We start from the raw sequence: 24,944 nt of genomic DNA, 5'->3' as shown, positions 1-24,944 counted from the left end.
TGTGTAATTGCTAATTCATACAGATTTAACAGAATAAAAGATTATCTGATAATTAATGCCACTGAATTGCACACTTAAAAATGGTTAAAATGACAAATTTTACATGATATATATTATACCACAATTTTTAAAAAGTTAATAATATATCAAAAACCATTTAATTGTACATTAAGTGAATGCTTTGTATGATATATGAATTTATATCTCAATAAAGCCCTTTTTTAAAAAAAAACCCTGAGAAAGTAATGTCTATTTAGAGTAAGTAATTTCACTAGTATTTCCAAATGAAAGCGCTGTTACAGTAAGAAACGCTTTGCATTGTGATTCATTCATTTGACAAATATTCATTGAGCACCTAAGAGCCAAGCACTGTGCTAGGCCCTGGAGATTCACTGGTGACCAAAATAGTCATGGAGGTTATAGGAGAGGTGTGGGGGACAGATGTTTTAAAAAACTTAATCTCGCCCAGGCGCGGTGACTCACGCCTGTAATCCTAGCACTTTGGGAGGCCGAGGCGGGCGGATCACAAGATCAGGAGATCGAGACCATCCTGGCTAACATGGTAAAACCCCATCTCTACTCAAAATACAAAAAAATTAGCCGGGCATGTTGGCGGGCACCCGTAGTCCCTGCTACTTGGGAGGCTGAGGCAGGAGAATGGCGTGTACCCGGGAGGCGGAGCTTGCAGTGAGCCAAGATCATGCTACTGCACTCCAGCCTGGGCAATAGAGTGAGACTCTGTCTCAAAAAAAAAAAAAAATTAATTTCAATTCAGTGTTCAGTTACAAATCTGCGATAGATACTATCATAGAAAACTGAGAATTACTATATAATGAGAAAATAATTTAGACAGGGGGTTAGCAAAGGCCTCTTTGAGGAAGTGAAGCTGTGACTTAAAAGAATAGGATTTATCTAGGAAAAGTTTTCAGCAGATTCTGTGAACATCTTAAAGTAAATAAGGAAGAGCTTATAGTGACCCTGAATTTTGTGGAACAACAACAAAAACAAATATTCTGCTAATTTTCTTTAAAAGGCCTTTTAAGGAAATGTTCTTATTCCATAAGTGATGCTAAGATGCAGTAAATCTTCTGTGTCAGTGCTTCTTAGACCTTAATGTGCCTACAGATTTACCTGAGAATCTTGTGAGATGTAGGCTCTGATGCAGTCTGTCTGGACTGGGGCCTGAGAGTCAGGGAATGCCCACATTGCTCTGCGGAGGACCATGCTGAACTGAGGAAAAAAGGCAGACATTTCAGAATTCTGGAATTATTTTGTAAACTCTCTCTTTATTTTCAGTTCAAGCAAGTTTTCTGCTGTTGGATTTCATAAAGCTTTGACAGATGAGCTGGCTGCCTTGCAAATAACTGGAGTCAAAACCACATGCCTCTGTCCTAATTTTGTAAACACTGGCTTCATCAAAAATCCAAGTACAAGGTAAGTTGAGAAATTGAGACAAAAGGATTGGTGGTTGCCATGAATACCAGCCATTCTGTGGGTTTTCCTAGATGTTTTAATCCCTAAAACACCTGATATTTAATTATCTTAGTTCATTTTGATTTCGGCTTCTGTAGATTGTGGGAAAACAGGTGGAAAGCCAAAAAGAGAGAAAGCAAGGGAGAGTGACTAAAAAAGTAAATATGAATGACATAGGTAAACTTGCGAACTCTTCCTTTTTTCTTCTCCTGAGTAATGATTCACAGGCATAAATATACAAACATGTCACCAGGTGTGCTTGGGAACTATGTAGGGGCCTCACCCTCAGAGATGTTGACTTACTGGGTTTGGTTGGGGTAGGGTAGTGGCAGGGAAGGGGGCCTGGAACTCTACGTTTAAAAAAGGTGATTATCATAGGTGATTCTGATAGAGATAACCCAGGACCACATGTGAAAAACACTTCCCTTTGGTAATCTAGCGATTAGCCTCCAAAAGGAGTACCAGATCACATTCTTTCCTTGGTTAAAAAATAAAATTATAAAGGATTAATTTGAAGATAATTTTTAATGTTTTATCTTTTTAGAAATAGCTTTAATGTCTTTGTAAACATAATGCATACTTATTTGTTTAAATGCCAATGTTACTGAAAAATACAAATCAAAAAGGTTCTTTTTTAATCTCCTTAAAACCCTCTATCGGGTGGAAACCACTCTTAAAATTTTGATGAACATCCTTCTAGACTTCTCTGAATTTTATATAACTGGCGTATGTTACACATAGGGTCCTGGAAGCAGCAAGTACACTGCATACTTCCCTCAGCATTATGTTATAGACATCTAATAAAGTACAGAGCATTATAAAATTGTATTGATTATTGGGAGCAATAGCATCTCCTTGTGATGATTTTAGGGTTGTTTTTAGTGTTCTGGATTTTTACAGCAAATCAGCAATAAGCATGCTTGGGCACACATATTTTCACTTTTGGATAATTATCTCCTTCAGGTAGATTCATAAAGGGGGATTACTGGGCCAAAGTGTATACAACTTGTAAATATTCCTACATATTGCCAAACTCCCCTCCAGAAATGCTGCACTGATTTGCACTCCTACCCACGGTGCAGGGAGAGCACCTTACTCTCTACTTCTTCACCAGTCTGCTTTCTGTGACTCTCTTAATCCCTGCCAATCCAATACACGACGAATCATCTTTCTTTTTACCCTGATGACTCGCTACATTCATGTTTGCGTATGATTTTTGGACATTTGACTTCTTTTATGAATTGCCTGTTTCCATGGCATCAGCTCACTTTTTGCTATTGAGCTCTAGAGTTGTTTTTGTTTTTGTTTGTTTTTTGGGTTTTTTGAGATAGGGTTTCACTCTGTCGCCCAGGTTGGAGTATAATGGCGCAATCTCGGCTCGCTGCCACCTCAACCTCCCAGGTTCAAGCGAGTCTCATGCCTCAGCTTCCCGAGTATCTGGGATTACAGGCACGCACCACCACGCCCGGCTGATTTCTGTATTTTTAATAGAGACGGGGTTTCGCCATGTTGGCCAGGCTATTCTCAAACTCCAGGCCACAAGTGATCCGCCTGCCTTGGCCTCCCAAAGTGCTGGGATTACAGGCGTGAGCCACCACACCCAGCTGAGCTCTAGAGATTTTTAATTGATACATAAGAAAGAATTCTTCATACATTTGAGGAGCCCCTTTATATATCACATAACGTTTTTTCCCCCAGTTTTTTTGTTTGTTTGTTTGCTTGCTTTTAAACCTATTTTCATTTAGTTTTACATTAAAATTTTCTTAGGGACTTTCTTCTCGTGGCCTTTAGGTTCTGTGAGGTGTTTAGAAAGGTCTTTCTCATTCCGAGCTTATGAAAATATTTACCCATATTTTTTCTAGCATATATTTTATGGTTACATTTTTCATACTTAAATCATTGCCCCACCCAGATTTGTTTTGATTTAAGAAGTAAGGTCACAGTATGGTTTGTTTTTTCCAAATAGTTAATGAGTTGTCTGTACTATTTATTAAATATTACATCATTTCCTCACTGATATTAAATTCATATTATAAGTTCATATGCTTACTTGGATAGACTTTTGGATTCCCAATTTTATTGTAATGACGAGATTCAATTTTGCTTAGTTGTGTTTTGTTTTTGAGACAGGGTCTCACTTAGGCTGAAGTGCAGTGGTGTGATCGTGGCTCACTGTAACCCTGAACTGGGCTCGAGCAGCCCTCCACCTCAGCCTCCTGAGTAGGACTACAGTGTGTGCTACCATGCCTAGCTAATTTTTTTTTTTTTTTTTTTGAGAGCCAGGGTTTTGCTATTTGCCCAGGCTGGTCTCAAATTGACCTTGAGCAATTCTCCCACCTCCACCTCACCTCCCAAAGTGCCAGGATTATAAGCATGAGTCCCTGCATCCAGCCAAGATTCAATTTTTAAGTTTTATTCTGCCCCCTCAAACTTCCCCATCTTTCCCCCAATTCAGCTGCCTTTGTTGAAACTGTATTTAAAATTAATGAAAAATATTCAGTGTGGTCACTTGAAGGGTTAATGGGTTCTAATTTTTTTCCTTTTTTTTTTATTTTTTTATTTTATTTTTTTTTTTTTGAGACAGGGATTCACTCTGTCACCCAGGCTGGATGCAGTGGCACAATCACAACTCTCTGCAGCCTTGACCTCCTGAGCTCAGGCAATTCTCTCACCTCAGCCTCCCCAGTACCTGGGACCACACAGGCATGTGTCCCCACACCTGGCTAATTTTTACATTTCTTGTAGAGACAGGGTCTCCCTGTGTTGCACAGGCTGGGCACAAGGGCTCCTTGAACTCAATTGAAACTCCTGGACTCAAGTCATCCTCCCAACTTCAGCCTCTCAAAGTGCTGGGATTACAGGCGTGAGTCACCATGCCCAGCCTAACAGGTTCTATTTTATTTTATTTTATTTTTATTTTATTATTTTATATTATTTTATTTTATTTTTTATTTAGTAGAGACAGGGTTTCACCATATTGGTCAGGCTGGTCTCGAACTCCTGACAGGTGATCCACGGCCCCCAGGTTCTATTTTAAATACATTTAATTTAAGTCATCCCACAGGGAAGCAGAACAGAAAGCCAACGTTAGACAGAAATTTGGGAGCTGTCCAAAGATCTCAAGCCCCCAAGAATCTATCAAATAGTCTTTAAAATCTATTTTTAATACACAATTTTGTTAGAAAGCAAAAGTAAGAGTATTTATTTTAGAGGTCAGTGTTTAAATTTATCAATATTAAACCAGAAAACCCTAACTGGAGTCTGAAGAGACAAGAGAAGGGACAGATAAGTTTTTCAGGTTGGGAAATGGATCTGAGGAATGAGAGTGGTGAGGATAAGCTTCAGTAAAACTGAAAGCAGATGTTGAAGATAAAACTTGCCAGTTTCCTCAATTTCTTTTTCAGTATGTGGATACTAAAATAACATATTTGAGTCAAGTTTTTAAGTCATACTATCTTTCAGTAGTTAAAAACAGACATCCTATTTTCAAAAGTTATAATTGAATTTTTTAACCTTGCGCCCTTGACAAGACCACACAGAGCTGACCTTAATGTGGGCTCCAGTGCCCTCTCCTGACAAAACTTACTAGTGCCATTAAAAAAGAATTAGGAAGCCCACTCTGGGGGAAAAGTGTGAACAGAGGCTAAGATTATTCTAGGCTGAATATAAACCTGACCAAGGAAGGGCCTAGAATATTGGTCTTGACATATGAACCTCTTTGAGGCTAAGCTGGTACTAAAGTAGACTCCAAAGATGAAGTTAGTTTTAATATAGAAACTTAGTACTTCTAATTAGAAGAGAGAACGTATTCCTCATTAAATACCTGTTTACATGTCAGACACCAAATAAAATGTCATTTTCTTAAACCTCACAACAATACTTTGGGGGAGATGTTATTAGTCCTTCTTCACTAGATGAGAGATGTCTGAGGTTTAGAGAAATTAAGTAACTTGCCCAGTTACTGAGATTCAGATTAAGCTACATAGGCCTTTCTGAATAAAGAAAATTGAACCAGTCTCTAAATGGCTGAATTATAAATATTTTGTTTCATATTAATATTGGAACTTAAATTCTGTTTGAGAGCATATCTAAGATGTAGTTTATTGGTTCTTATATTTACACAGCTAACACACTGCAAAGAAACTGTTTACTAGAAAGGTGTAACACAGCATAATATGGGTTTATTGGAATTAAATGTAAATCAGGTGTTCCGATTATTTTTTTTTAAGCTCAGTTATTTTTATTAAATAAACTTGGATTTCAATAGTTTTTAAAAATTTTTTAAATATATATATATATATATATTTTTTTTTTTTTTTTTTTTTTTTTTTTCTTTTAGAGACAAGGTCTTGCTTTGTTCCCCAGGCTGATCTTGCCTCAGCGTCCCAAGTAACTGGGCTATAGGCGTGAGCTGCCACACCCAGCTTAGCACACTTTTAATCTTTGCCAGTATGATAGGAAAAAAACAGTACCTCCATGTTATATTAATATGATCTTTTTATCATTAAATGGGCCAACAATAATATTTTCATTCATTTAATTATTTATTTATGTTTGAGACAGGGTCTCGCTCTGTCGCCCAGGCTAGAGTGCAGTGGCATGATCCCAGCTAACTGCAGCCTCCACCTCCCAGATTCAAGTGATTCTCCTGCCTCAGCCTCCCAAGTAGCTGGGATTACAGGTGCATGCCACCATGCCCAGCTAATTTTTGTATTTTTAGTAGAGACGGGGCTTTTGCCCTGTTGGCCAGGCTGGTCTCAAACTCCTGGCCTCAAGCGATCCGCCTGCCTCAGCCTCCCAAAATGTTGCGATTACAGTCGTGAGCCAGCGCACCCAGTCCATCCTTTTATATTTAATAAGTCCTACTATCTTTGCTACTCCATTTTGATTATATAAATCAGACTGCATTACACAAATGTTTATAAAACAGGTTGAAGAAATGCCCTTCTGTTCCTAGTTTGTTGAGTGTTTTTACCACAAAGGAATGTTGTATCATGTCAAATGTGTGTTTGATGCCTACTGAGATGATCGTTTAGGTTTTTTCCCTTCATTTTATTAAAATGGTATATTTCATTGTTTTGTGTATGGTGAGCCACTTTGTATTCCTGGGATAATGGCGTGTAGTTCTTTTAATATAATGCTAGATTTAATTTGCTAATCTTTTGTTGAGGATTTTTGCATCTATATTCCTAAGAGATACTGGTCAGTAGTTTTCATGTGATCTCTTACTCTATTTGTTGTATCGGGTTAATTCTGGACTCAGAGAATGAGTAAGAATTTCCTCCTCTTCTATTTTTTTGGAAGAATTTGAGAAGGATTGGTGTTAATTCTTTTTTAAATATTGGGTAGAATTCATTATGAAGCCATCTAGTCCTGGGCTTCTCTTTCCTGGAAGTGTTTTGATTTCTGATTCAGTCTCTTATTAAAGATTTCAGATTTTCTGTTTCTCCTTGAGTCAGTTTTGGTAGTTTGTGTGTTCCTGAGAGTTTGTATATTTCATGTATGTTTCTAATTTGTTGGCCTGCAATTGTCCTCATATTCCGTTATAATCTTACTTATTTCTGTAAGGTCAACAGGAATGTCCCTGCCTTCATTCCTGGTTTTAGTAGTTTGAGTCTTCTCTATTTTTGCCTTGGTCAGTGTAGCTAAAGGTTTGCTAATTTTGTTTATCTTTTTAAAGAACCTATTTTCAGTTTCATTGATTCTGTAGTTTTTCTGTTCTCTATTTCATTCATTTGTGCTTCAATCTTTTTTTCCTGCTTGCTTTGTGTTTGTTTTGTTTTTATTTTTAGTTTCTATAATTTCTTAATGTGCAATTTCACTTTTTTGATTTGAGATCTTTTTATTTTTTTAATGCAGACATTTGCAGCTATAAATTTCCCTCTGAGCACTGCTTTCACTGCACCTCATAAGTCTTTATTTTTTTATTTTTATTTTTTGAGATAGGGCCTCACTGTGTCACCCAGGCTGGAGGGCCAGTGGTGCAGTCATAACTCATTGTGGCCTCTACCTTCCTGGGCTCAAGCGATCCTCCTGCCTCAGCCTCCTGAGTAGCTGGAACTACAAGTGCGTGCCACCACACTCAGCTAATTTTTTAAAATTGTTTGTAGAGACAGGGTCTCACTCAGTTGTCCAGGCTGGTCTCAAACTCCTGGGCTCAAGCAATCTTCCTGCCTCGGCCTCCAAAGTGCTGGGATTATGGACTTGAGCCACTATGCTCACCTCATCCCATAAATCTTGATTTGTTGTGTTCACCTCTAAGTATTTTCTAATTTCTTGTGGTTTCTCATTTGTCTCATTGTTTATTTAGGGGTACTGTTTAATTTCTATATATTTGCGAGTTTTCCAGTTTTCCTTCTGTTATTTTCTGATTTTACTCCGTTGTAGTCAGAGAACATAGTTTGTATAATTTTAATCTTTTAAAATGTATTGAGATTTGCTTTGTGGTCTGATGTATGGTCTATCTGGGAGAAAATTTTCCATGTGTTCTCGAGAATAATGTGTATTCTGCTGTTGTTGGGATGGTGTGTTTTACACGTATCTGTTAGGTATAGCTGATTTATAGTGTTCTTAAGTCTTCTGTTTCTTGGGGTCTTCTGTCTAGTTCTTCAATATGTTGTTGAAAGTGGAAATTAAAGTCCCTAACTATTATTGTTGAAACTGTCTTACGTCCCCCTCTCTTTAATTCTGACGGGTTTGCTTCATGTATAATATTTTGGGGATCTCTTGTTAGCTACACAAGCAATTTTTAGTTAAATGTGTTTTTCCTGAAATAAGTTATCTCTTTCCAACTAATGATAGAAACAATGCCGCATAACCTGAATTTATTAGATTAGGTGTAATTGAGTGTTCTGATCATTTTGGGGGCACCCAAGATTTATTTCTGTTGAACATAGTTTTAAAATATCTAATTTCCCATCTGTAATGTACATAACACAATTTATTTTTTCTCTAAAAATTTAGGAGTTTGTATGTGTGTGTCACAGAAAGATACTAGTTTTTATTGACTAGTACCATAAAAAGATGTTATATAAGAAAATGCCTCCTGTAACATTTGTGTAGTGTAACCGTGTAAAGTGCTTGTATATATACATTTCCATTTAACCATCATATTCCCAGTGGAGTGCTGGTGCTGGCTTGTATAGTAGTACTCATTCAATGATGTCATGTAGATAGTTTAAAATTAGTTGTTGTGGGAATATTTACACTGTGGAAATCAACAAATGCTACCAAACTGGGATTTTTGTCCCCTAGAGAGCCAGTGGTTAAACATTTGCCACTGAACCACTGCACTATCCTTATTTTTCAGATTAGGAAATAACAAAAACAAACCTGAGATTTAAAGAGTTGAGGCCGGGTGTGGTGGCTCACGCCTATAATCCCAGCACTTTGGGAGGCCGAGACAGGAGGATTACCTGAGGTCAGGGGTTTGAGACCAGCCTGGCCAACATGGTGAAACCCCATCTCTACTAAAAATACAAAAATTAGCTGGTCGTGGTGGCACACACCTGTAATCCCAACTACTTGGGAGGCTGAGGCAGGAGAATTGCTTGAGCCTGGGAGGCGGAGATTGCAGTGAGCTGAGATCGTACCATTGCACTCCAGCCTGGCTGATAGAGCGAGACTCTGTCTCAAAAAAAAGGAGTTGAAATGTTTTCCCCAAAATTACTCATTACTTAAGTGGTTAAAGTAGGTCGTCAAATACAATCCTTCAGACTGAAAAAACTCTTTCCCCCTCAGTATTTCTGTACCCCAACATGCACCCTCCTTTCCCACCCCAGCAGATTGGCCTGCAGTGTTTTTGGATAGTTTCTACAAAATCCATTAAGAATATTTGTTTAATAGGATTTGTAACTCTCATTAACTTTAGCATGTCAGGAGAAAAAATGTTTCCACATACTGACATTTGATAAGATATTATTTTGCTAAGAAATTGAGTTTTTTCTGAAAGCCTTTGCTTTTGGCTTTTAAAATTATGATACTGAACAGTCATTATATTTCAATGAGAAGTTATCTGACAGGGGCTAAAAACCTTAGGTAAAGAAATCAGGTACACTAGAAAAGTTTGGTGAATGCAGCACCGCTTGATAGGTAGGTTAGCAAAGCCACAGTGTGGATGAGAGAGTGCTCTATTTACACAGATGTTTATAAGCTTTCATGGAGCTTGAGAATATTGAAGTCTGGTAGCAATGTGCTACAAAGTGAATTTCCCTCTAAATGCTTTTCAAGGCATAGCATCTTTCAGTTTCTGGATTCATCCTCCTTGATACCCCTACCTGTTTACGCTGCAAGCTTCCATTGCCTTTGATTTTTTGCTTCTGTTAGGCCAAAAGCCATTGATTTCATTATTACATCTCCTCTCCTGTCAAATCTCCAAGATTTTCACGTGTAATACTATTGCTTCAAGGTCCCATGGTGAACACAGTATTCTAGTAAATGAATGAATTGTGCTGAGAATTAAAGCTTATATATTTTTAAGCTCTACTCTCCTTCATGGATCCAATAATCATGCTCACTTTTAAATACAATATTATACTTCTCAGTTGTCCCAATTTTACTTCAAAACATGTATTTTTTTTCTGAATGAATTATTCTTTATTTTTTTCTAAAGAATTTCATCCAGTTTTTTTATGTTGTTTTTTTTTGAGATGAGATCTCACCATCTTGCCCAGGCTGGTTTCCAACTCCTGGGCTGAAATGATCCTCCTGCCTCAGCCTCTCAGAGTGCTAGGATTACAGGCATGAGTCACTCTGCCTGGCACCTCCGCACATCCAGTACTTTTTGTCTCACTTCTTTTTTTTTTTTTTTTTGAGACGAAATTTCACTTTGTCGCCCAGGCTGGGGTGCAGTGGCACGATCTTGGCTTACTGCAATCTCTGCCTCCCGGGTTCAAGTGATTCTCCTGCCTCAGCCTCCCGAGTAGCTGGAATTACAGGTGCCTGCCACCATACCTGGCTAATTTTGTATTTTTAGTAGAGATGGGGTTTCATAATGTTGTCCAGGCTGGTCTCAAACTCCTGACCTCAAGTGATCTGCTTGCCTTGACCTCCCAAAGTGCTGGGATTACAGGCATTGAGCACCACGCCTGGTGTCTCACTTCTTTTAACTAGACACACACGTTAAAAATATGCCTCCCCAAAATGTTAGCCACCCAGATAGTTTAGTGGCATGGCAAATTTCATGAGTACATTTAATTATGTATCATTTTTTTCTAAGTCATTAATAAAATGTTAAAAATATCTCAGTACCAACTCTTGTGCAGCTCCTCTCTAAGTGCACTTCTGTAACTGATTTTATTTAAAGCCACTTATCTATTTATTTATTTAGAGACAGGATCTAGCTCTGTCTCTAAATAAATAAGGCTGGAGTGCAGTGGAACAATCATGGCCCACTGTGGCCTCGACCTCCCAGGCTCAAGGGATCCTCTAGCCTCAGCCTCCTGAGTAGCTAGCACTACAGGAGTGCACCACCACTCTTGGCTAATTTTCTTTTGTATTTCTTTGTAGAGACACAATTTTGCCATGATGGTTAGGCTGGTCTCGAAATCCTGGGCTCAAGCACTCCACCCGCCTCAGCCTCCCAAAGTGCTGGGATTACAGGCCTGAACCATCACCCCCAGCCTAAAAGCCACTTTTTGGGGGCCACTTGCTAGTCTGTGGTATATATACTTGAGTGATTACATGGCAAAGACATAACACGGAACTAAGTAACAAAGCCAAAACCTAAGTGCAGTGGCTCACACCTATAATCCCAGCACTTTGGGAGGCCAAGGCTGGCAGATCACTTGAGCCCAAGAGCTCGAGACCAGCCTAGGCAATATGGTGAAACCCCATCTCTACTAAAAATACAAAAAATAGCCTGGAGTGGTGGCATACACCTGTAGTCCCAGCTACCTGAGGGGCCAAGGCAGGAGACTCGCTTGAACCCGGTAGGTGGAGGTTACAGTGAGCTGAGATCTCACCACTGCACTCCAGCCTGGGTGACAGAGTGAGACCTTGCCTCAAAAAATAAAAACAAAAAATAGCAACAAAAAACAAAGACCTAATAAATATAAGCATATCATGTGGAGATGAAGGGCCTAAAGGTGGGCATATACCTGTCATATTCTAATTCCTCTGATGCTTTAGGAATTGTTCACTAAAGAGACCGAGTATATAATAAAACTTGTATAATAGTATCTGATTTTTTTCCCAAGACTGCTTCAAGTTTAAAAGTAAACTTCTCAGACCTAATCTAGCTCAATTGTTTTTGAATCTTGGTTACTTCTCTAATTCTTATTTGTGGACTTGAAGGGGTGGCCTGCCCCTCCACACCTGTGGGCGTTTCTCGTTAGGTGGAAGGAGAGACTTGAGAAAAGAAATGAGGCACAGAGACAAAGTGTAGAGAAAGAAAAAGTGGGCCCAGGGGACTGGCACTCAGCATACAGAGGACCCGCGCCAGCACCAGTCTCTGAGTTCCCTCAGTATTTATTGCTCATTATCTTTACCATCTTAGAAAAGGGAAGTGGCAGGATAATAGGATCATAGTAGGGAAAAGGTCAGCAGAAAGACATATGAATAAAGATCTCTGTGACATGAATAAGTTTAAGGAAAAGTGCTGTGCCTTGATGTGCGTATGCAGACATCTCCGTAAACCTTTTTAGTGCATAAAGAGCAGCATTGCCACTAGCACGTCCCACCTTCAGCCCTAAGGCGGTTTTCTCCTTTCTCAGTAAACAGAACATACAATCGGGGTTTACACTGAGAAGTTCCATTGCCCAGGGACGGGCAGGAGACAGATGCTTTTCTCTGTTTCAACTGCCAAGAGGCGTTCTTTCATCTTATACTAGTCCTCCTCAGCACAGACCCTTCACGGGTGTCGGCTGGGGGACGATCAGGTCTTTCCCTTCCCACGAGGCCATATTTCAGACTATCACATGGGGAGAAACCTTGGACAATACCTAGCTTTCCTAGGCAGAGGTCCCTGCGACCTTTGGCAGTGTGCGTGTCCCTGGGTACTTGCGATTAAGAGAATGGTGATGACTTTTAACCAGCATACTGCCTTCAGGCACTTGTTTAACAAAGCACACCCTGCATAGCCCCAAATCCGTTAAACCTTGAGTCACCACAGCACATGGCTCTTGCAAGGACAGGGTTGGGGGCAGGGTTACAGATTAACAGCATCTCAAATACAGAACAAAATGGAGTCTCTTATGTCTACTTCTTTCTATATATACACAGTAACAGTCTGATCTTACTTTTCCCCACATTTCCCCCTTTTCTTTCAACAAAACCGCCATCATCATCATGGCTCGTTCTCGATGGTCGCTGTCTCTTTGGAACTGTTGTGTATACCGGCAGACTAACAGCAGACAGAACAGGCACATAAGGATTCATATGAAATCTACAATAGTAGTACTTCAGATGGTGTTAACCCAAGTGACAGGGTTAAGATTTGCGAGGCCATCAGCAACTCCTGCAATTGCCTCAGTTTCTGGTACCAACACAGAGATCACATACTTCACAAGGTAATAAAATATCACAAAGCACGTGGAGCCAGGGTGAGATCACAGGACCACAGGATGGGGCAAAATTAAAATTAAAATTGCTAATGAAATTTCAGGCACGCATTGTCATTGATAACATCTTATCAGGAAGCAGGGTTTGAGAGCAGACAACCTGTCTGACCAAAATTTATTAGGCGGGAATTTCCTCTTCCTAATAACCCTGGGAGTGCTACAGGAGACGGGGGCTTATTTCATCCCTTCAGCTTCGACTGTAAAAGGCGGCACGCTTCCAAGGGGGTCGTTTATAGGCCTACCCTCAGAGCGCACTCTTTTTCTCAGGGATGTTCCTTGCTGAGAAAAAGAATTCAGCAATATTTCTCCTATTTGTTAAAGAAAAGAGAAGAAATATGCCTCTGTTCCAGCCAGTTCAAGGTTACCTCCCTTGTTCCCTGAACATCGCTGTTATCCTGTTCTGTTTTCAAGACACCCAGATTTCATACTGTTCAAACACACATGCTCTACAAACAATTTGTGCAGTTAACGCAATCATCACAGGGGCCTGAGGTGACATATATCCTCCTCAGCTTACAAAGAAGATGATGGGATGAAGAGATTAAAGTAAAGACAGACATAGGAAATTATAAAAGTATTAATTTGGGGAACTAATAAATGTCCGTGAAATCTTCACATTTTATGTTCTTCTGCTGTGGCTTCAGCGGGTCCCTCCGTTCAGGGTCCCTAACTTCCTGCAACATCCTCTTGCCCTTTCCTTTTATATAAATGTTTCATGGCGATGAAGGCTTGTTCATTCTCTCGATTTTGACGGAGGATTCTTTGACTGGTTTGGAACACTAAAAACAAGCCGATTAAACAGAGACACATAATTCCAAAATTTACTGCAGTAAATAGTAGAGCCCTCAATAGACTTAATCCAAGTCATGGTGTTTAATCCATAAAGATTTTTTGCCACTTGATCTAGTGCCTCAGCTCCAGGCACAATGGATAAGTGAGCTTGAGAGGCTTCAAAAATTTGTTCTTTTAATTTAGAAATGTCTAAAGTGAGATTATGTTCTCTTCCCTGTAGATCACATCTAACCATGTCCCAGTGATGTTCAGACTCATTATAAACTTGGGGTGTAATGCAAAAATCTGACGTATTCCAGTCACACTGTAACTGGAAACGATGATCTAAGCTCATGAGCCTATCTGCCATCCAAATGACAGTTTGTCTAAGATCATTAATTTGATTTGCCAATTTTTGATCAATGCCAGATTTTGAATTCCACAACCTTGTAGAATTCTTTTGCCAATTGTCAACAAAGCTTACTGTCTGAACAGAAGAGTGCAATGCAACTCCTGCCACAGAGGCTGTAGCTGTGACTGCAATTAATCCCATAATCACTGCAATTAAAGTAAAAATGAATCTTTTGGGTCTATATAAAATGCCTTTTAATACTTCAGTCAAAATATGGATGGATAGCGAGGCCTCCCATGGTCTGTCCATGGACACAGGGATCCACATGCCTTCCCTTGCTCTCACTAGCAGAATACGGTGCTGCCAATTAAAGTTGAATCAATACAAGTAAACAATCTGCAATTTTTACAAGTTATAGTTTGGGAGTCTGGTTTAATAACTGTATTTCCTATGACTAACATATAAGGGGGCTTTACACAACTTTGTAAAGGAACTGTTAGACTGGAATTTAGGTTGATAGAATAAAATGGCTTACGATCTCTTGTTTCTATAGTTTGATTTCCAGACCAAATTCTAAGGCGGTATGAAGCCACAGTAAGCCTCCATAATTTTGGATGTTCAGGACCAAAAACAGCACTTATTATTTTTGGTCTTGGAGTAGAGATTCCTTTTTCTCCCCATTCCCAAGGGTAAAGACTGTAATTTTTTGTGCTTATGTTCGTCTAAACTTTCTGTTAAGTCACTATCAACAGTTGACTCACTTGTGCACTGGGACAGCATTGAGTTTGTCCTGTGACATTGTGGTAGAATTGACCTCAAGGGGCCCAATCTATAACAGCTCCAAATTGATTGTTTTGTAATATCGCTGCACTATTGGCCACACATTTTTCCCAAACTAAATCTTTTGATTCTTTGGGAATTTCCTTGGGGCGAGGTCTCCCTTTTGGCCTAAATTTTAATGCTCTTTGATAGGAAAAGTCTTGTAAATAGTTTACCTGTGGTTTGAGTGACATTCCACTTACCATGTGATAAGTGAATCACTGGTGGGACTGACAGTAGGTACTTCTACCAGCCAATTTTGGATTGCAGGCATTAAACATCGTGGTGCTCTCCCTAGGCAAATAGGAGGATAACGATACCCAATGGAAATATTTATCATCATTCGTTCTTCCTCCGGTTTGGCAGGGCAACGATCATCTGTGGGACCAGGTACCCATACACTATTATTAACATATACTTCAATAGGATTATCCATCCATGTGACTGCCTGAATTAAGGGCAGGAAAGGCACCTAGGCCTAGTAGGTATAATTAGCTGCAGCTACTCCTGCAGGCATGGGGAGACTTACCACCGTTGATACAATCATTAAAGCTGCAAGCAGCATATTTTCTGGGGTTTGTGTCACCTTTGTGCTCACTAGGCTTTTTCCAGCTAACTGTGTCAGCTTCTTTAATTGTGCCCAGGTTGGCAGCTCCGCCTTCTTGGTACATGGCGACTTCATCTGTTCTTCTGATACTACCACTTTGTTCGTCTTGCGCGTCAATGGTGCTCGATTGTGGTATTTCCATCTCCGTGGAGGTGCTTTTCTTTGCATCTCCGATGGGTTCATTGTAGAACTTCAAATGTTTAGTGGGTGTCCAAACAGGAAGCTGATTTTCTCCTGGTGAAACACAAGCAAAACCTCTTCCCCAAGTTATCACCTTCCCCATTTCACGTCTTATTTTTGTTGTCTTTCCACCAAATCAGTTTTCCTTCATGTGGGCTGTTCTTTTTACCAGTAAGATGTTGTTCTACAGAAGTAGTAGTCTGATTTCTATAAATGTTTAAAAAATTTAAAGTATAGAGTGCTAGATTAAGTTGCATCTGAGGAGTGGTACACTCCTTACTGTCTCCCCCTTCTTTTTGTTTAATTAACTGAGTTTTGAGTGTTCTATTAGTTCTTTCAACATGACCTGTCCTTGGGAATTAGAAGGAATTCCTGTTGTGTGTGTAATTTTCCACTGATTTAATAATTTTTGTAAAGCTTTACTACAATATCCTGGTCCATTGTCAGTTTTAATTTTTTCTGGAACTCCCATTACAGCAAAACAAGATAATGAATGTTTTTTAACATGGGAAGTACTTTCTCCTGTCTGGCAGGTTGCCCATATGAAATGTGAATAAGTATCAACTGTTTCATGAACGTATGATAATTTTCCAAATGAAGGTACATGTGTAACACCCATTTGCCATAATGCGTTAGGACACAGACCTCTGGGATTAACTCCTGCCTCTTGAGTGGGCAGGTGTAGGACTTAACATTGGGTGCAGTGTTGTACAATATCTTTTGCCTGTTTCCAAGTGACATCAAATTTGTTTTTTAACCCTGCTGCATTTACATGAGTTAAAACATGAAGTTCTTATGCTTTTATGAATGCAGATGATACTAGTAAGTCAGCTTGTTCATTTCCTTTAGTTAAAGGTCCTGGTAAATTAGTGTGTGCTCGAATACCAGTAATATAAAATGGGAAATTCCTTTTTCTTACAGTTTGTTGTAATAAATAGAACAGCTGGTTTAACTGATCATCCATGCTGTATTTAATTAGAGCTGTCTCAACATCCCTTGTAGCCTGTACTACATATGCAGAATCTGATATAATATTAACAGGTTGATTACAATCTTGTAACACTGTAATGACTGCAACCAACTCTGCCCAATATCGATTGATATTGAGTTTTGATTACTCGCTCTTTTGGCCCTGTGTAAGCCACTTTTCCATTGCTGGAACCATCAGTAAATACTGTCAGAGCATTTTCTAAAGGTTCATGTCTGATAATTTTAGGTAAAATCCAAGTAGTCAATTTTAAAAACTGGAAGATTTTTGGTTTTGGGTAATGATTATCAATAATTCCCACAAAATCAACAAGACCAATCTGCCATGCACCAGAACTGATAAAGGCTTGTCTAACTTGTTCCTTGGTTAAAGGAGCAACTATTTTGTCTGGGTCATTTCCACACAATTTTATTATTCGTAATCTTGCCTGACCAATTAATGTAGCTATTTGATCCAAGTACAACGTAAAAGTCTTAATTGTACTCTGAGGAAGGAACGACCACTCCACAAGATCAGTATTTTGAACAATGATGCCTGTTGGAGAATGTGCAGTAGCAAAAATCAAAAGTTGGAGTGGGGCTAAGGGATCTATTCTACTTATTTGCACTAACTGAATTTTTTCTTCCACTAATTTAATTTCTTTTGTTGCCTCTGGGGTTAATATTCTTTTACTGTTTAAGTCTGGGTCTCCTCTTAGGATAGAGAACAAATTTGACATGGCATAAGTAGGAATGCCTAGAGTTGGCCGAATCCAATTAATATCGCCTAGCAATTTCTGAAAGTCATTTAGTGTTTTTAATGTGTCTTATTTCTATTTTTTGTGGCTTAAATTTTCTAATTTCTATCTGCATCCCTAAATAATGAAAAGGAGTAGAGGTCTGAATCTTATCAGATGCTATTGTTAGTCCTGCGTTGGCAACCTCTGCTTGCAGAAATGTGTAACAGCCAATTAATTTGTCTCTTGTTTCTGCAGCACATAAAATATCATCAATATAGTGAATGATATAACAATCTGAAAATTTGTCTTTAACTGGTTGAAGAACTTGACCTACAAAAGTTTGACAAATAGTTGGACTATTAAGCATTCCCCGAGGTAACACTTTCCACTGAAACCTGGTGGCTGATTCTTTATTATTTACGGCTGGTATAGTAAAAGCAAATTTTTCACAATCCTGCTCTGCCAGAGGAATAGTAAAAAAGCAGTCCTTCAGATCAATTAGAATTAAAGGCCAGTCTTTTGGAATCATGGCTGGGGAGGGCAATCCGGGTTGAAGAGGCCCCATGGGTTGAATTACAGCATTTATGGCTCTTAAGTCGGTTAACATACGCCATCTGCCTGATTTTTTCTGAATTACAAATACAGGAGAATTCCAGGGCGAAAATGATGGCTCAGTGCGTCCCTTTTCTGACTGTTCCTTTGCTAATAAATGTAAAGCCTCCAGTTTTTGTTTTGGTAGCGGCCACTGATTTACCCATACTTGTTTTTCTGTTTTCCCGGTTAATGGAATGGGTTTAGGAGGCTCTACAGTGGCCACCCCTAAAAAGGATACCCTATTCCTTTTCTTTCTTGATTTTCCTCAGTCCCAATTGGGACTTTAATGCCATTTTCATTTTTTCCCAATCCTTTTCCTGGTATATATCCCATCTTAGTCATGATTTTTTGACTCGTGGGGCTGTATAATGGAGCTGGCATAATGATTTCTGCACCTCATTGTTGTAATAAATCTCGACCCCATAGATTAACAGGAATAGAAGTAATCACTGGCTGAACAGTACTTTCTTGATTACCTGGCCCTAAACGATGTAAAATCATAGTACTTTGATACACTTCTGAAGCTGTGCCTACGCCAACAAGTCTTGTAACAGCCTTTTGTTTAGGCCAATTTTTTCGCCACTGATTTAAAGCAATGACAGAGATATCTGCTCCAGTGTCTACCAACCCTTCAAACTGTTTTCCTTGAGTAATGGCCTTACTCAAGGCCAAGACAGGTCTGCTCTCAGAGACTTGCCTTTCCTGCCGGATCAGTGCTTCCAAACCCTCCTGTTCTTTTTACTTCACTGTTTCCAACTCTAACATAAGGCAGGAGTAATAGTTGAGCAATCCTGTCTCCTGGACTGGCATTCCAAGGAATTGAGGAACTAATAACCAATTGAATTTCGCCTTTATAGTCTGAATCAGACACACCAGTATGAATTTGAACTCCCTTTAGATTTAAACTTGATCTTCCTAAGATTAGTCCTACAGTCCCCTCAGGCAATGGGCCGTATACCCCTGTGGGGATTTTCTGTGGGGGCTCCCCTGGAAGCAGAGAGACTGCTTGTATGGTGCATAAATTTACTGCTGCACTGCCGCTTATGGCGGGGGATAATTGCTGTATTGTGATAACTGGCTTATTCCCTGAGGTACTGGTGACAGTGGGGATTGTTGTTCCTGAAAACCCTGAGGAACAAAGGGCTGAATTGGGAATGCCCCAGTTTGTTGCGGGGCCTGAGGCTGGCCCCTCCTCTCGTTTCTGACAGTGGTTGCCCATTTTTATCAAATTTAGAATGACATTGATGACCCCAATGTTTTCCCTTTTTACATCTTGGACATAGGCCAGGTGGCTCTTTATCTGTTGTTGTAGTAGCTTGAGTAGTTACATTTTGTTTATCTGAGACTAGGCAATTCTTTTTTAAATGACCGATTTGACCACAGTTATAACATTTTCCCCCAAATGTTCTAACTTGTCCTCCTAAAGCAACTCCTGTGATTGCTTGAGCCATAGCATAGCTTTATGCATAGCTCCTGCAATTCCATCATAGGCTTTAAGGTACTCTGAGAGTATATCTGATCCTGCCGGGACGCTTCCTTTTAATGGCTTAATGGCTGATTGGCGTTTTCATATGTCATTAACTCCACTATGACCTTATGGGCATTCTCATCAGTAATTGACTTTTGAGCAGCATCTTGAAGCCTTGCTACAAAATCAGGATAGGGCTCTTTAGAGCCTTGTCTTACTGTATTGAACAAGGGTCAGGCGGTTCCTGGGTCTTGGATTTTCTCCCAGGCCCTAAGGCAGATAGCCCTAATTTGCTCAATGGCTTCATTTGGCATTATTGTTGACTAGCAGTGCTCCAATTTTGACCTATTCCCAATAGTTGATCTACGTCTATGTTAATTGGAGGATTGACAGTCCTATGTCTTCGGACCTGTTCTTGTGCCCCATCAGTCCACCAAGTCTTAAATTGTAAAAATTGAGAGGGTGAGAGTGATGATTTTGCCAGAATCTCCCAATCATAAGGAATGAGTCTATGTCCATGAGCAATGGAATCTAATAATGTTCTCACGTAAGGAGAGTTGGGTCCATACTGTTTTACTCCCTCTTTCATTTCTTTTAGCATTTTTATAGAAAAGGACTCATATCTGGCTTCAGCTACGAGAGGCTCTCCCTCTTGGGCCCCTTCTCCAGGTGGTCTTGATTCTAATATTACTGGGAATTGCCACGCTTCAATATCTCCTTGTTTTCTTGCCTCATCAATAATTTTATGTAATGCACTACACTGTCCACTAGGCGGTGCTGTAGGATTAAGTCTCATGGTGGGCGGCTGAGGCTATAGCGCCCTGCCCTGTGGCGCTGGAAGCATTCCTGGCTGTCCGTACGCATTTTCTGGGGGCAGCCGATACTGAAGTTCGGCTGGCGGCCAGTATTGATAGGCTACTGGCGGCTGGGTCTTACTTTCTATCGGCTGATATTGTGGACATTGTATTTGGATTGGCATTGTCATGACAGAGACTATCTTTTTCTATTTGATCTTTTGGTGTTTGTACTTGTTTAACCTGCATTTGAGGTTGTAAAGTTACAGGCATCTAAGCTGCTGTAAGAGGAGTTGGCCATTGTGGGTTAGACTCTGATGGCTCTGCTAGTTCTGGACCTTTTTCTTCTAACTTTAACATTTCAGGATATATCACCTCCTGTAATTGATTGTCGTCAACATTTTGCATTGACTGAGCCATTACCGGCTCTGCTACACATTTACAATGTGAACTTTCTGTTCCTTTCCGGGATTCTATCCCTGCCTCTTTTTGACAATCTACTGCACAGCTTTCAGGGACATAAGAAACTGAAACGCTATCTTCTTCTGTTTGAAACGGTTCTAAAGCTACTTTAATAATGACCCAATCATTCCATACTGTAAGTGGGATGATTTTAGCTTCCCTGCTTGCTTGCTTTAATTCTTTGCCAATTTTTTCCCAGTCTTTTAGATCTCAAGTTTCCCTGTTCTGGAAACCATGGGCAAAATTGTTCTATTGTTTGAAATAGTGTAATTAGATTTTTGGTAGAGACTTTAACTCCCCCTCTTTTTAAGAGAATTTTAATAAAGCTGTGATAAGAGGCATATTTACTTTTAGTTTGCCCCATTGTTACCCTAGGTTCTTCCGAGCGCACAAGCTTACCGCAAGGCTGACTGTAGACGTACTCAGGAGTCTCTCGTCGACTTTTCCTCAATGACCACTCTTGAGCGTACCTTCACCCTAGAGAAAAGCACCCACGTTGGGCACCAGATGAAGGGGTGGCCTGCCCCTCCACACCTGTGGGCGTTTCTCATTAGGTGGAACGAGAGACTTGAGAAAAGAAATGAGGCACAGAGGCAAAGTATAGAGAAAGAAAAAGCGGGCCGAGGGGACCGTCGCTCAGCATACAGAGGACCTGCGCCGGCAACAGTCTCTGAGTTCCCTCAGTATTTATTGATCATTATCTTTAACATCTTAGAAAAGGGAAGTGGCGGCCGGGCGCAGTGACTCAAGCCTGTAATCCCAGCACTTTGGGAGGCCGAGACGGGCGGATCACGAGGTCAGGAGATCGAGACCATCCTGGCTAACATGGTGAAACCCCATCTCTACTAAAAAAAATACAAAAAACTAGCCGGGCGAGGTGGCGGGCGCCTGTAGTCCCAGCTACTTGGGAGGCTGAGGCAGGAGAATGGCTGAACCCAGGAGGCGGAGCTTGCAGTGAGCTGAGATCCGGCCACTGCACTTCAGCCTGGGCAACAGAGCGAGACTCCGTCTCAAAAAAAAAAAAAAAAAGGAAGTGGCAGGACAATAGGATCATAGTAGGGAGAAGGCCAGCAGAAAGACATATGAATGAAGATCTCTGTGACATGAATAAGTTTAAGGAAAAGTGCTGTGCCTTGATGTGCATATGCAGACATCTCCATAAACCTTTTTAGTGCATAAAGAGCAGCATTGCCACTAGCACGTCCCACCTTCAGCCCTAAGGTGGTTTTCTCCTTTCTCAGTAAATAGAACATACAATCGAGTTTTACACTGAGATGTTCCATTGCCCAGGGACGGGCAAGAGACAGATGCTTTTCTCTATCTCAACTGCCAAGAGGCCTTCTTTCCTCTTATACTAGTCCTCGGCACAGACCCTTCATGGGTGTCAGGCTGGGAGACGATCAGGTCTTTCCCTTCCCACGAGGCCATATTTCAGACTATCACATGGGGAAAAACCTTGAACAATACCTAACTTTCCTAGGCAGAGGTCCCTGGGAGCTTCCCCCGTGTATGTGTCCCTGGGTACTTGAGATTAAGAGAATGGTGATGACTTTAACCAGCAAGCTGCCTTCAGTCACTTGTTTAACAAAGCACACCCTGCACAGCCCCAAATCCATTAAACCTTGAGTCACCGCAGCACATGTCTCTTGCAAGGTCAGGGTTGGGGGTAGGGTTACAGATTAACAGCATCTCAAATACAGAACAAAATGGAGTCTTTTGTGTCTACTTCTTTCTATATAGACCCAGTAGCAGTCTGATCTCTCTTTCTTTTCCCCACATAGAATAGGAATTATAATATTACCTTCGTAAGGTTATTGTCAGACTTCAATGGAATGACCTATGTAGAAAGTTTAGCAGTTTGTGGTAGACGATAAGCACTAAGTGAATGATTGTTATTATCAATGGTAAAGTAGCTGCTATTTCTGAGCACCTATACTAGGCTAGACACTACAAATCAGTTATGTTATGGTGTCTGTGCCATACTAAAGCTGTTTGTTAGCACCAAACTAAAGCTGAAGCCTTGGTGAAGTATTTTGTTTCTGAAGACTGCCTCTGATTTCAGTTTAGGACCCGCTCTGGAACCTGAGGAAGTGGTAAACAGGCTGATGAATGGGATTCTGACTGAGCAGAAAATGATTTTTATTCCATCTTCTATAGCTTTTTTAACAATATTGGAAAGGTAAGTGACAGTTAAGTTTTTCAGCCTTAGAAATGAAAGGTAAAATAAAAATTATCTATTACATTTTTTGCTGACATTTAAAATCAGGCAGTTGATAAAGTACAGTTAAATGGAATTGACTTAATAAAAATAACAGGCTGAATAAAGATGTCATCAGTTTTTTTAAACCACTTGTGTTAATCATTGAGGCAAGACTGATACAGCTCCTGGGTGAATGAACTGAGTAATTTCCACACATTTTTACTTTTTGTAAAGAAAGAAATTTGTATATTTCTGTAAGTCTTGTCTTATAAATGAATGACTCTGAAGAAGGATAGTTTTTCAGCATCTTTACATAATGGAATCATAGAACAATGATATTAAAGGAGACCAGATTTAGGTTTTATATATTAATTTAAAGATACAACAGATAATCATTGAGCTTTTGTTTTGTGCAAAATCATACTGACGTATATGAATTGCTTTTTTTTTTTATATATATAATATTAGAAATCCTTGAGCCTTGCTTCTTCCAATGTAGTTCTTGGACTAGCAGCATCAGTATTACCTGGAAATGTGTTAGAAATACAGACTCTCCTCATCTCTTGAATCAGAATTTGCATTTCAATAAGTTCTCCTAGATGATTTGTATGCATATTAAAATTTGAGCAGCACTTCTTTGGAGCAGTAACTCTCAACTCTGGTGCACGCTGGAATTCACCTGGGAGGTTTAAGAAATGCCGGTGCCTGAGACCAACTCCCCCAAATTCTGATTGACTTGGTTCAGAGTGTGGTCTGGGCTTTGAGAGATAAAACAACTTTCTAGGTGATTCAGTTATTCAGCCAAGATTGGAAACCACTGGTTTCACTGGTTTCATCATAACACACTGCTTCATTCCTCATCTGGGAAAACTGTGTGGCAGTGAGGCTGGCCACATAAGGAGGGGAAAGGAGAGCGGTGCCTTAGGACAGCTGGGAGAAAAAGCCTCTTGCTGCCTGTCCTAGACTGGGCTTCTCCAAGTCAGTGGGATATCATAAGTACTTGGGAAGTGATCACTGAGTGCATACTTATGTAACGTGACAAGTATAGTGCCAGAAACATCATAGGTTTTAACGTGTTTACTCACCAAAGAGATCCTTGAGCTTTACTACCTAAACCTCCAAGGCATGTTCATCATAGTTTTTAGCAGAAGGGGCGAGAAAGCTTAACATATGTCACGCTTTTCATCTCTTGAGTTTTTTGCTCTTCGCATCGGTAATTCTCAAAATATAATCTCTGGACCACTGTCTGTGGCAGCTGTCTATTAAAATACAGATTTCTGGTCCAACTCAAACATCCATGTTAAAATCTTAACACAGCGCTTTAGAATATAACCCTGTGAAAGAAGGCATTTTGCCTATTTTTCATCACTGTATGCTCTGCATTTTGAAGAGTGCCTGACACCAAAATGTTTGTTGATTGAATAAATTAATTCTAGTTTCTAGACCTTTAAACATAAAGACTCAAAGTTTGTGCTCTGGAGTTGAATGAAGCTCTGGAGTTGAATGTGTTTGTGTGACTTGCTTGCAACATGAACATGGATGAGTTATTTTTAACTTATCTGAAGTTCAGTTTCTTTATCTGTAACATAGAGAAAACAATTGGACTGTATAGGGCTGAGATGAATAAATAAAATAATGCTCTTAAAGTACTCAGGGCTGGGTGCGGTGGCTTACGTCTATAATCCCAGCACTTTGAGAGGCTGAGGCAGGAGGAACGCTTGAGGTCAGGAGTTCAAGACAAGCCTGGGAAACATAATAAGACCTTGTCTCTACTAGAAATCAAAAACATTAGCCAGGCATGTTGGAACACACTTGTAGTACCAGCTACTTGGGAGGCTGAAGTGGGAGAATTGCCTGAGCCCAGGAAGTCGAGGCTGCAGTGAACCATGATCATGCCACTGCACTCCCTCTTGAGCAACAGAACAAGCCAAGACCCTATCTCAAAAAAATAAAATAAAAA

General features: G+C 40.0%; 1 protein-coding gene across 1 annotated transcript in view; it reads left to right on the top strand.

The window, feature by feature from the left end:
• The window catches only part of HSD17B11 (hydroxysteroid 17-beta dehydrogenase 11), a 62,812-nt gene that overhangs the window by 35,950 nt on the left and 1,918 nt on the right, over positions 1-24,944 (top strand). The window contains exons 5-6 of the mRNA XM_003898939.3: positions 1,297-1,434; positions 22,847-22,963. Of these exons, the coding sequence (XP_003898988.3) occupies positions 1,297-1,434; positions 22,847-22,963 (255 nt within the window). The remainder of the gene's footprint in view (positions 1-1,296; positions 1,435-22,846; positions 22,964-24,944) is intronic.

The sequence above is a fragment of the Papio anubis genome, chromosome 3, assembly GCF_008728515.1.
Source record: "Papio anubis isolate 15944 chromosome 3, Panubis1.0, whole genome shotgun sequence".
NCBI classification, from domain to species: Eukaryota; Metazoa; Chordata; class Mammalia; order Primates; family Cercopithecidae; genus Papio; species Papio anubis.
This window is presented reverse-complemented; position numbering and strand designations above follow the sequence as displayed.